The sequence below is a fragment of the Vigna unguiculata genome, chromosome 5 (assembly GCF_004118075.2).
Source record: "Vigna unguiculata cultivar IT97K-499-35 chromosome 5, ASM411807v1, whole genome shotgun sequence".
In the NCBI taxonomy this organism is placed as follows: Eukaryota; Viridiplantae; Streptophyta; class Magnoliopsida; order Fabales; family Fabaceae; genus Vigna; species Vigna unguiculata.
The window spans coordinates 8669202-8683567 of NC_040283.1; the positions used below are offsets into that span (position 1 = coordinate 8669202).

The 14366-nt window shown below is 30.7% G+C and overlaps 1 protein-coding gene across 1 annotated transcript; it reads left to right on the forward strand.

Annotated features, from left to right (window-relative positions):
• Window positions 1-711: 711 nt before the first annotated feature.
• Window positions 712-6805, forward strand: LOC114186135 (alanine--glyoxylate aminotransferase 2 homolog 3, mitochondrial-like). The gene is made up of 9 exons (XM_028074164.1): window positions 712-1066; window positions 1203-1433; window positions 2865-3035; window positions 4164-4307; window positions 4812-4991; window positions 5537-5762; window positions 6009-6122; window positions 6214-6300; window positions 6412-6805. Exons 1-9 carry the CDS (start codon window positions 824-826, stop codon window positions 6453-6455), a joined length of 1440 nt encoding a protein of 479 aa, XP_027929965.1. The 5' UTR covers window positions 712-823; the 3' UTR covers window positions 6456-6805.
• Window positions 6806-14366: the final 7561 nt, after the last annotated feature.

Genomic DNA, 14366 nt, shown 5'->3' on the forward strand with positions numbered 1-14366 from the left:
TCACTTTTGCAAATATATTTAATCTTTCATTACAAGAAAGAAAAATAAAAACAATATAGAAGAAAGAAAATGAAAGAAAATGTAGGGAAAGAAATAAGGAAAAGAATTAAAATACAACGAAATATACGTTTGTTCCTTTAAGGAGAAAATAACTTAAAAATGAAGACAAATTTTCATTATAAAAAATAATAACTTTATCCATACATTCATTATTGACAAAAATACGAGAGAGTAATCTTGAAAAACATAAACTTTTTTTTACGTTTTTAGTTTTTCTATGCTCATATTTAAGTGAAAATAAAATATATATCCAATAAAAATTAACATTTTTATAAAAAGGAATACTTTTTTTTTCTAGTCATCTATCTGTGTCAATTATTTTTCACTTTCATTTTTCCTTGAAACAAAGGGAACCTGAGAAGAAATAGTTGTGTAAAGATCACAAAGTCTACATTCATGGGATCTTTCGCAATACCAAATTTGGAACCTCTTTTGCGAGGATAAAACAACAACCAAGAAAGTGGGGTTAAATAAATAGTTAAACTAAATAGCATAAACATAATTAGTTTATTTAATCACACAATTTATCAATAAACATAAACATCCTGATTTTATCGCAGATAATTCCGCAGCAATAACTCTCAGCCAATCACAATCTTCCATGTCATCAACCCTTCTGCGTTTCCTATATAACCCTCTGCCGTTGCTCCCTCGTCCCTTCAAATTCGCCTCTTCTCTCTCAACTCAATTTCTTTCTCTCCCAAACAACACTTTGTAAAGGCCCCGTCGTGAGCGTCGCCGGAAAATCTCGCCGACGAAAAATATGACGGGATCCCTTGCTGCAAGGCTCGTCTTTCGTCGAACGTCGCCGGCTAGCCGATTCTTCCCCCGCCGGGAAGTCTCCCTGCCCGCGGCTGAAAGAACGAAAGACGCGATCGCACCGCCAAAGGAACTTCCGGCGTTCGACTACTCTCCCTTGGCCTACTCTGGTCCCACCGGCGACGAGATCCTTGCGAAACGCAGGGAGTTTCTCAGCCCTTCGATCCTCCACTCGTACAAAACTCCGGTGAGGACGCGCTGCACCGGATCATCTCGTAAACTGTGTCCAATCCTGTTATTAATTTTCCGTTACGCAAGTGTAACTAACCTATCTAACTAACTAACTTGATAATTGGGGTGTGACCGTGTGTTGGAGGTTGCAGCTTAACGTGGTGGAGGGGAAGAGGCAGTATCTGTTCGATGATAAGGGAAGAAGGTACGTGGACGCGTTCGGAGGGATCGCTACGGTGTGTTGCGGGCATTGCCACCCCGATGTGGTCGCAGCCGTCGTGGAACAAACGAAGCGCTTGCAGCACTCCACGGTTCTCTACCTGAACCACGCCATAGCAGATTTCGCTCAGGCTTTGGTTTCTAAGCTTCCCGGTAATCTTAAGGTGAATATCACACGCTAATCTTAATCAAACCATGATTTTCTAATTTTTCATTTTTTAAAATACTGAAAGTGCATTTTTCATTGCTTTGTTACGAAAAATGTTCAGTTTTATCCGTCGACCAATGACTTGTTAATATCTTTTTAATAAATTACAATATATTTTACGTCAATAATATGGACATAATTTACAATAAATTTTTGTGATAATTAGTTAAGATATAGTATCATTTAAAAGTTCCGAGTAAGTCATAAAAAATATAAAGTAAGGTAATTCAAATATTAACACAGGTGTCATGACAACCAATTATTGAGTAATTACTACTCGTGACAATATTTGCACAATTAATCATGTATTAACATTTTATGAAAATATCTCTAGTATGAAATTTTTTAACAATAGACTAGATTAAGAAGTATGCTACAGTAGCAATAAAATTTGTTGCCATAATTTGCTAAGAAAAAAATAAAAGTAAGATAAAAGCAGATAATACGGTAGTAAACTCTATTAAAATAAATAGCCATATTTTGATCATGTGATGGAGCAAACATATAATACGCCAAGTAACGTTAATTAAGTGTTTTATTTGTCAATTTCTATGCTAATATCATGGGACTAGGTTGTGGAAGTGGGTTGGGTGATTTATATGATAATGACTTCAAATTTCGTGGCTCAAACATATTTTCTATATATGTGTCTTGTCAAGCCAGACAAAACAAAAACTCTCGGTTATCTGTTACTTTAATGGAGAAAACTATTATTATATTTTTTTCTGGTTTAGGCCAAAAATAAAATATACAATTATTGCATCACTCAAACTCTTTCTTTTATCACTCATATTCTGTCTATGTACTATATCAATTGGACTTTTAATATATATATATATATATATATATATATATATATATATATATATATATATATATATATATATATATATATATATATATATATAGATAGATAGATAGATAGATAGATATAGACGTGTGAGTATGTGATCCTCGTATGACAACTAAGTTCTTTCATCAATTTCCCTCTTTATTTTAGTATTTCATTGTTTAACTTAAAAAATAATACCTAAATTAGGATAAGATTTGTATAATTAAAATTAATTATCATGATTTTCTTATGTTAGTGTTAAAAGCAATACATAGACTACAATAGTTTAATAACTTAATTTAACTATATAATAAAAATAATTGTTATAAAGATACGAAGAAAGGAGTGAACATATACAAATAAGAATATAATAGAAAATAGAGAATAACAAATTTAAATTTTCATAATTCTTATGCATGTTTTATATAGAAATATAACGTATTATAATTAATTAAATAATCACTTGTGAAACTCCTAATATTGTATTCAAACATTTTTTTAGGTGTTTTTATTTTCTTGGGATGAGAAAAATTAACTTGGCTATTTTATGAGCAGGTGGCGTTTTTTACAAATTCTGGAACGGAAGCCAACGAATTAGCGATTCTGATAGCAAGATTGTACACTGGCTCCCATGACATCATATCTCTAAGGAATTCTTACCACGGAAATGGTGGTGGAACAATGGGGGCCACAGCTCAAAGCATCTGGAAATATAATGTTATTCAGGTTTGTATTCCTCTCTTATTAAGTTTTACACATACCCTTTTATCAATCAATCTTCTGTTATCAAATACCTTCCAGGTCATAGGTACACTTGGAACGAAGTTGACCTAGGTCTTCGAATGCACGTATTTCTAAATGAAAGAAGAAAGGAAAAGATAACTTGTTTATTTTTCTTTTGAATGTATAATATTTTAAAACAAAAGAACTAAAATTATAAATTAGCATAAACTACGTGGCCCTCTTACTATAAAAACAAAACTGTTATCTATTTCTTATATTTTCCAAAACTCTACTCTCACAACTGTACTTTCACTAAACTATATGCATACGTTTGTGATAGCAACGGCAACGGACTTTGCTCTTCCTGAAAGCGAACCGTTCATTATTGATAGTATTTGGAACACTTTCTTGTGGAAACTAGTTACGGATTAATACTAAAGTGCCGTGACGATGATTTCTAGTGATAATGAAAGCATGGACCCCTTCACGCAAATTATATTACAATTACGTGGTGTATTGTTCGTTCTCAATGAAAAGTATATATATATATATATATATATATATATATATCCCTTCCAAGAAATAATTTATTTCTTGATATAGGAAAATAGTATCTTCTTTGTTGCAAATTGCCATGTGAGTTCACATGCAAATGCAATACCCTCCAGGCTGGAGTGTTCTCCTTTTAATCTATGCTGTGTAGTTTTTTTAGTTTACTTAATTTGTTCCGTGTCACTTCAAACTTAGGATTACATTTGATACACATAATGAATTGATATGATACTCTGTTCTGTTATTTTTTGTTGCATCTTTTTAATGAAATAGTTGTTTTAAAAGTAGAAAACTTTCATCCATTCACAATATGACAAGTGAAGTTGCTGCTTCAAAAGTTACACATATTAGTGATTTATAGTATCAATATTTTATATTGACAATTGATTGATTTTTTTTTTTGAAATTTATGTAGTCTATTTCCAATTGATACAAAGTATAAAATAAAAATGTCACGTTACATCTAACCAGTCTAACAAAAGGCCACCTAACTTCTGAGCAGACGTTTTTAAAAGTTTAAAATGGAAAATGAAGTTTGCCTAACCTTTTTGTTTTTCTGATATTTTTGTCTGCCAACAGAGTGGTGTTCATCATGCAGTAAACCCAGACCCTTATAGAGGTATTTTTGGTTCTGATGGAGAGAAGTATGTACGAGATGTTCAAGAAATCATCAATTTCGGAACTTCCGGAAACGTTGCAGCCTTCATATCTGAAGCTATTCAGGTATGTAGTTAAAGCACAGACGGATCTTGGTATGAAACAATTTGATTTAACAATATTGATATTGCATGATATCGTTTTCTTCAGGGCAAGTATTCTAGATTAGGTTTTTTCCCTTAATTTGTTCTTTCTAAAACATTCCATTTATTTATTTCAAATTTATTAAAAATTAAAAACAAACAAATTAATATAAAATTTAAAAGAATTAGCTTACATAAATCATCTGCTTCATTTGTGTTGGTATAGTGCGACCTTCCTGCATTACATTCAATACTTATCATAAAGACACAAAATGCATTACATTCCTGCAATTCATGTAGATGTACTAATTAACAGTGTTAAACATTATTTTCTATAATTTCGAATATACTTTTCTGTTGTTAACTAAAATTGAAAACCACAAAGTTGTTGAGTCTCATTTCTTATTGAATCAATCTCTTTGATTGACTTTTATCAACTAATTGGATAAACGAAGACATTTGTTGATGCTGCTGTTGTTAACGATAGGGAGTTGGGGGCATCGTTGAAATGGCTCCTGGTTACTTACCTGCTGCCTACGACATTGTTAGAAGAGCTGGAGGTGTTTGTATTGCCGACGAAGTTCAGTGCGGTGTTGCTCGCACTGGTAGCCATTTCTGGGGGTTTGAGGCCCATGGTGTTGTACCTGACATAGTAACAATAGCAAAGGTAATTTAACTCTTGTCTCCTTTACCATGTACAAAGATCTTGACTTGCCTGTTCGTATTGGAAAATTTGCAAGCTTTGTTTACTTGTTAAGTTGTTATAAAACAATTTCACAAGAACCAACATGATGCAATACAGCTGATAAATAATCTTAATGTTGTCTCTGTGATCAGTGATTTAATTTCCTGACTCGAGTGAATGGGGAGATCTCTGTCTCTAAAATGAATCTAATTAATTTTAAGCATTAGTCTTAGTGTGTATATATATCCAAGCTGAAATCATTTAAAATAATTTTTATTTTTTCCCATTCAAAACGTGAACAGGAGATTCCAAATCTGAAACCAAACACGCTATTTACACTCCCAGATGTAGAATTCCTGGGTTCGTAACAAAAAATAACACGATTCTTACATTAGTCCTTATAGATGCAAGTTACAACTACCAAAATATTATGATTCTATTAACATAGAAATACTTAATTGTCTGTTTTACATGTGCTTCTTGTTCTTCACTGTTGGCTTGTTTCTGAATTTTGCTTTTTTGGGCAGAGCATCGGAAACGGCCTTCCTCTTGGTGCTGTCGTGACTACTCCTGAGATTGCGAAGGCCTTGACTCGCCGAAGTTACTTCAACACTTTCGGTGGGAATCCTGTTTGCACAGCTGCAGGATTGGCTGTTTTAAAAGTGATAGAGAAAGAGAAGCTTCAAGAAAATGCATTTGAAGTGGGTTCCTATTTGAAAGAGAGGCTCAATACACTCAAGGACAAATATGAATGTAATCTTTCGTCACTCCTCAATCCTTTCCATTCTAGATTAGTGATCAATCATAGATTCATTTTTGGTTGAGTTAAACGATGAATAGTGGAGGACCTTACTCTGTCACAAAATAACCAGGAACTTTTCGTTTCCCCTTCTACCAATTTTTTTCATGAGAAATGTCAAAAATATGCTCTTTTAAACACACTTTATTACTATTTATCTGGTTTTTGTTTCTAAACAAACTAATGCTTTTCTTCTGCAGTAATTGGTGATGTGAGAGGACAAGGCATGTTGCTTGGAGTGGAACTTGTCACTGATCGCCAACTTAAAACACCAGCACCAAAAGAAACACTGCACGCGATGGACCAAATGAAAGGTAAAATTTCAACCCCTCTATTGTGCCTTCTCGTTCCAGCCACATTTTTCGGTTGAGTTACCTAATCTATAAACTCCTGTTGTTACCACAGAACTAGGAGTGCTAATTGGAAAGGGTGGCTACTATGGAAATGTATTCAGAATTACACCTCCCTTATGTTTCACCAAAGAAGATGCAGGTTGCTCTTAGCCTCAAACCCTCTCTTTCGTTAACATCAATTAATCGTACTACTAGTCTCTATTACTTATAGCCTCTGTGTTTGTGTTTTTGCTTTGATTTATTGTTACAGATTTCGTGGTGGATGCGATGGACTACACATTTTCCAGAATGTGAAGCTTAAAATATGATCCAAGTGTAAATAAATCTCTATTTTATATCCTTAAGTTAAAGCAATCTGCATCAGAAAACGTTTGGTTCCCTGATAGCACCACAAAAAATTCACGTTTTTTATACGTGGAAATGTAGAAGTATCCAATAGTTGTGGTGAGATTGAACGTCATAATAACTGTTTCTCTGGAACCAAAAACAAAAGTAGTAGACCATCTATCTGGACTGTATAAAATCTATAAATTTTTCATGAGTGCTTAGTCCCATAGTATCTCACACTGTTATCCCAGGAAGTGGATGACCCATAATATCTAAATACTTACCAATAATTTCAAAAAGTCGGTTTAAATAAGTCAGTCAAAGTCTTAAATACATAGTTACATCAACTGCTTATTTTTCTTTTTCTTTTATGCTTTCAATTAAATTTGAATCCAATGATATTATGACTTATCCTTTATTTTATTTATTTTATGACGTGATTTAGGATGAGTTATTAATTAATTTAGTGTGAACTATTAATTAATATATTATTATATTAAAAGAATTAATTACCTGCACTAAATTATATTAGAGAATAAAAATTAAGAAACAAAAAATGAAATTCATAATATAATTTTTCAAGATACTCGTTTCAACACAGTAAGATGAGATGAGATGAGACGCTTCTTATCACTGTTTAAAATGTTATTGTAAGAACATTAAAAATTCTAAATAATAACTGGGTGACTTTTAGGATGTTGAGTGAGCTTGTCAATGTTTATATTTTGAAAAAAGAAAATTTTTTTAACAATAAATAAATTTCATTGAGTGATTAAATAAAAGAAGGCATAGGTAAATAAAAAAAATTTCTTAAAATTTTATAATACTCTTTTCAAACAATTTAGAATGAAAATTCCAACACGAGTATGAATTTGGAATTTAATTAGATTTAGCAACTATTATGAAGATGCGAAAATAGTAGTGGGTATTTCTTGGTTTACATGACATAATTCAACCGTAGAGTATGAGATAATTTTCACGTTTGTCTTTCGTCTATGTTTTCAGTTCTTACTTTTGGCTATTATTCTTGGAACGTTATAGATGTCTTTTTCTGTTCCTTTTACTTTCAACTATTTATCTTTTGATCTTGATATGGTAAACCGGTGTAGATGATATAAAATGTTTTAAGGTCAAAATAAATGGTACCATTTCCTTTTTTACACGTTCCTTCCATTTCATTAAACTATTAAGCACACCAATTTTAGGAAGATTGTTGATATTATACAAAGAAGTACTAGTAAAAGAGCTTTCTTTCATACCCTGAAAATGGGTAACTTCCAAACAACTTTTGTAAAACTTTCAAAATCAAAATCTTAACTTAGTCAACCATTTCGACTAATTAGGTAAAATTAGAAACATGGTAATGATGTCCCGAATAAATGAGGATGTCCAAAAATGATCTGATACCACTCAAAGGATGAATAAAGCTAAAAGATCCTTGAAGAGGATAAACAGTTGAACAAAATTCTTAATCAAGGCATTGGTTTGAATAATAAAATATAAATTTTTATTTGCAACATTAATTTTAATTTCTGCAAAATAGAAATTTGGTTCAAAATTGTATAAGAACTTTACATTGTGCAAATAATGGAAAATGGCAGCCATAGGTTCTGATGCTTGAAAGACACAAGGGATTTGCATGATGAAAGGAGAAATAAGAGAAAGGAAACCAGTAAATCCCTCAAAGTGAGAGACATGAATTTAGTTTAAAGAAAGACACTTAAGTCATATTCCTATGATCAAACTAGTGATAATGAAAAAAAAAAACTGTAAAAAGTTATATATAAAAAAATTAAAACTAACTCTATTATATTATGTTGATACATACACAGTTATGCATTTTAGTAAACGAATTACGTTTTTTTTAATATGATTAACTTTTGTTAATAACTATAGTTGATAAGTAGTTAATTAAAATTAGCATTACATTAATAAATAAATTAAATTGATTAATTTAAATTTTAATAATAATCACAATAATTTATTCTAATATATTATTATTTTTAAAATATAACATTTTTATATATTATAAAAGTATAATATTTTTATTGTTGTTTTAAATTTATTTTAATTTTAATTAATTTTTCAAAAATATATTTTTATATTAAATTATTTTATAATATGTTAATACACAATTAAATTTATTCAATTATGTCAATCAAATCAACTACAAATTTTTCACTCATTTCTATTCACTTTTCCCCTATGCAAATAATCTCACTTCTTACTATTTTTTTCCCTTTATTTTCTTTTCCACCCTCCTCTCAATCTAAAGAAAGCCTAAAAAAACAAGAAGGAAGCGAAAAAAAAAGGACGAATAAAAGATAATAGAGGAGAAAATATAAAAAGAGAAAGGTGAACATTTACATTACAAGACTTTTAATAAAATTGTTTAGAAAATGTTGTCATTAAAAGGGAATTGAAAAAGTTTAATTTCTTCTCTCATTATTATTACTTTCAAAAGTTGATAGCATGTATTAACTGATGATATACTACTAGAGATAAGATTTTATGACAATTCTTTTGACATCATAGATGTGGATAATATAGAAAGTTTACACTTTCTATTTCAGTTAAAGTGACATGAAATAGTATGTTCAACTTACTATGTCAAGTATTCAAAGATCTGACATAAAGTTTAACATACTATGAGAGACATTGATAGACATATCATTATAAGTCCAACTTACTATAATAGGTATTCATAGATTTGTCATAGTAAGTGAATTACTAGGACATGTGTTCATAGACCTGACATAGTAAATCCAACTTATATTTTCAAGTTTGTTTGACTTTTTTAATTATCTTTGTGTCTTGAATTTTTGTTCTTTTTATGAAAAGAATCAGGATTTAAATATTTTCTTTTAAAGGTAGAAGTAAATACCTTTTTGTTGGATTATTTCCTCGAGAAGTTGAAGTTTGAAGAAGATTTGAGGAAGGCTTTCCAGAACCTCTCACTCAACTAGAAATTCCCTTGTCCAACAAGAAGCATCTCCTGCTCGCTTAACGAAAAGTCAACATATTTGCCCAATGAGAAGACCATTCACTTAGCGAGTGAAGAAAGTTTGTTCTGACAAAAAGTAATCTCCACCTAGCGAGAAACTACCTTTTGATAATTGTTTAAAAGTCAAGTTTTAGACTAAAAGAGAGAGTTCTTGGAAGAGGTAAACTAAACCAAAGACTGGGGAAAGGAAGAGGTGGGGATAACTATATAACCCTTCCATCTTCAGTCTCACCACTCTCTTTTGTCAACTTCCCCTATTCATTGAGATTGGATATAATGTATATCAATTTGATGAAGCTTTATCCTTTGCAATATAAATCTCTTTCATGACTCTTGTAATTTTTCCTTGTGTTTATGTGAACGACTAATCATTTGTGCTATTTGTGGTATATATCTTAAACATTGAAAAATGATTTAGAACTTAGTTAAGTTGAATAACTTAGAGGTTTGATTCTAGACATGATTATTATCTCTTAGTTATTCTAAACACCTATTATTAATGCAAATCTTATGTAAAAATAACTAAGGGATTAATATTTTCACATTGAAATTTATAACTTGTCTCTGAGAGATTATAACTAGTGAATTTGTGGTGTGAATGTTTGGGTTATATATATATGCGCTTAGAGTCATTACATTAGTTGAGTTCATGAAATCTAATCATGATATATTGAGTTATATAAATTTAATTTAGTGGTTTTACTGTTTTGAATTAAGAATTATCACCATTTGCAAAATTTGAATGAAACAATATTTATTTTCAAATTATTAGTTATATGATTTGGTCAATATCCATGAATTAACATAAACCAAGGTAGTTAAGCAATTAACTAACTTTAACTAAACTAGAAGTTAAAATTAATTAATACACTTAACTTCCCATCATCACCTTTGACTGAGAAGGTTGTAACCTCTTAAGTTGTCATAACCATTATCATTGATTAAAGAAGTTATATCTTCTCCTTATTCTTCACTTTTCTTATTTTCTTTAATTCCATGACACATTGTGTTCACTCTTTTGAAAAGAAAAAAAAAAAACTTGAAATATACGAAACTAACTCTTTTTGGTAATATTTAGTGTGTTGAGAATTTAATTATATTACCTTAGATTTTTGTTTTGAAGAGTTTCTTCATTTAGTGAATTAACAATGCACTTATCCAAGACATCTTACAAGTTGATGTGTTCTACTAGCTTTCTTTTCTTTAGAGTTCTGTAATTTTCTCTTTTTGTTCCTATATGGTTGAATGAGTTATTTTCATGAGTATTCTTGACTTTGGTCCTATATGGTTGAATGAGTTATTTTCAAAGAGTTAATAGATCTTTCAAGTTCTAAGAAGTTCTTCATCACTTACATTCTTGCAGTATTTTTCATTAGTTAATATGAGATAATTTATACAAATTAACAAATACATAAGTTAATTTTTAACTTTAAGAAAATTATTTCATTTTCTCTTCTTCTACCACACTTCTTGAAGAAAATTATTTAAGACCTTATGTACAATAATACTAACCCAATATTTTATGCTAAATATGAGTTTTCATGTAAGCTTACATTATTTGTGCATTTTTAGTTAAATAGAGACTATAATTATATATACAACTAATGATATATTAAAAACTATATTAATTCTCTCTTTTAAATTAGGTATCACTTAAAATATGTATGATCTATTGTAAAGCTAATGCCTTTAAGAAATCTTAATATATATGGTCATTTTGTAAAAGAAACAATTTAAAGTTTATAATTAACTTTTCTTCAATTGTCCAAAATTTATCAAAGTAAAAAAGTGAACCCTTACACAGGGTGTTTTTATTGAGTCTAATTTAGACCAAGAGAGAGGTGTAAAGTTATCTGACTTTAACTCGGTTCGATGAGTTTATTATGAACTATTGTTCCATTCATCCATTCTAAAGCTTATGCATCTTTATAGAAAAGTTTTAAAAAAATATTTCAAACAAAATTTGAGCTTTGAATGAATCATACTGAACTTTGAAAAGAATATATGAATATAAGCAATTAAAAAATGTTCTCTATAAATAAAACAATAGACTTATAAATAATATTAGTAAGTTAAATATTACACCGAAAGAGATGAAGTTCCTAAACGAACAACTTTTAGAAATTGAATGACTTAACAATGATGTTGAACATACATTAAAAACATTGAAAAATGTCAAAGGCTTTAGAAAATTGTACTGTATGGCCCACCGTCGGACCATTAGTCGGGTGGCCACACTAAAACCTGGATCAGTAAGTCCAAGATGAATTAAGATAATACAGGACGCACGACTCATCGGTCGGGTGGCCACACCAAAACCTGGATCAGTAAGTCCATGGTGAATTAAGATAATACAAGTCAGTAATCAAGTTTAAAAAACAATTGGGCCATGATTAAAAAACTCTAATCACAGGCCCATACCGAAAACTATAAATAGAGGTCGATCGTTGAACTGACTTAAGCATTAAAGCCTTTTAGACAGGTATCCCGATCGCCCGATCAACCGAACAGAAGGAGAAAAAGACTTTGAACAGGAGAAAGGATCAAACAAGCTAGCGGAGGAGAACGTCTGGAAAAGGGACTTGAGGGTAATTTGAGTGTTGAAAGTAGGTGCTTGGTCCCTACACCCGAAACAAAAACTAGATAAATTGTTATGGTACAACAAAAAAGCTTAGGATAAGTTTGTTAAGAAATGGAATATGTGTTAGAAAATTGGTAACAAGACACAACAATATAGGCAATAACCCAAAAATAATACATCCAAAACCAAGACAACTAATAAAAATGATCCAAAAAATTATGGGTACTTCAAGAAAAATAATTCTTATTGTAAATCTTTTTCATCATTACATTAAAACAGTTGCCACAATGTTTGGATAGTAGCTCACGACATATGATGGACAAGAATTGTGTGTTTTAGTCCTTGAATACGATATATGGAGAGAAAGTCACATTTGGAGGAAACCAAAAAAGGAAAATCATAGGAGTAAGATCAATCGTCAATTATCACATCTGAGATATTGTTCGTTGTAAAACTCAAAATTTTATTGATTTTATCCTTAAAAGACATCTCAGAGGATTAAGGGGGGGATAATGTATTTAAATTGTCATTTGCTTTTACTCCTACTCGATTTGGGACTATTGGACATACTATGACAAGTCCCCCAATCAAGGTCTAAATAGAATGATGATTCATCTTTAGAACAAATTTTTCATTCTCCTCAACCGAGGGTTATGGGACCAAGGGTTTATATTCCCTTGGAGAACTGAGGTTTGTGTTTGGAAACTCGTTTTTGTAGATGAGGTCAGTGTTCCAACCTGCATTAAGATGACATTATTATGGTCAATTACCACATCCAATGAATTATATGTTTTGGAGTTCAAACAATTAAAGGAGATATGTATTTAAGTTATCATTTACCTCAACTTCTAAGTAATGTGGGACTATAAGGCATATCGAAGCATTCAACCAGTCAAGGTCTACGGGGAATAAGGGTTCAGGTTTGGAACCACTTTTCCATTCTCCTCAGTTGAGGGCTAATGGAATAAAGTTTTCAATTCCTTTGAAGAATGAGGTTTTGTTTTTTAAACATCATTTTCATCCCCATATGCGACATTAATGTTTTAACCTCAAATTTGTTAACATAACATCACTAGGGTTTATTACCACATATAAGGTATTGTTCATTATGAAGCTCAAAGTTTTGTCATAATTTTATATTAAGGGAGAAATATGTGTTTAAATTATTATTGGTCTCAACTCCTAAACAATGTAAGACTATTGAATGTACCAAAATACCGGGACAAGTCCCTCAATCAAGGTCTAAGGAGAATGAGATTGAACTTTGAAACCATTTTTCCATTTACCTCAATTGATGACTAAGGAAATGAGGGTTTCATATCCCTCGGAGAACGAAAGATTGTGTTTTGAACCTCTTTTTCATCCCACAAATGGTGTTGATGTTCTGACCTCAAGTTCAAAGATATTATCCATTGTGGAATTTGAAATTTTGGTAAAGTTTTGTCTTTAAAGGATTAAGAGAGAAAGATGTATTTAAATTATTATTGATCATGATTCTTAAAAGATATGATAATATTGCATGTATCTTGATATAAACAAAAGAGAGTATTCTAACTTTAAAAATAACACAATTTAATCCCGGAATAAAAACATAACCAATGAATTGAAAATAATGGGGAAAACCCAAATGTCATAATAATTTTACAATTAGAAAATAATGAAATGTTATATCTTTGTAAAATTATGCAAATAAAAATTAAATGATAATTTTAATTACAACACAAACAGATTAATAATTTGGATGACTTTACATGCATATATATGTGTGTGGGTATTTAAGAAGCCAAGTGGCAAAATATGTTTAGTTTGTTAGTGGGCATGGACACAATGCAAGTATCCCACTTTCTCAACTTTCACGTTTCCTCAAAATTTGACCATTTACTTCCCACTCATTTCGCCTCTTCTCTCTCTTTATCGTTTTTCTCTATCATTCATGTACATTTTTTTATTTATTATCATTTCTTTGCTTAAATCTAATTTTCCACAACTTAAGACATTTGATGCTAATTTCACAATTTTCATTCCATTTTTCTTTTTTGTAATGGTAAGAAACTTTGTTCATGATCATCCACATCTTTGGATCCAATACATTCACATACAAGGCTAGTGGAAGTTATTTCAGATTTCAACCTTCAAAATACATCTTTTTTTGTTTTCTTTTCATTTCAAATTTTCACCCACAATATTACAATTTTGATGAAAGATCAAAGCACAAAGTTTACCTATCTATGGAGATTTTGACGCCATTGTTATCGCTCGAGCTTTGCCTTTGGCCATTTCCTCACAAGTTCTC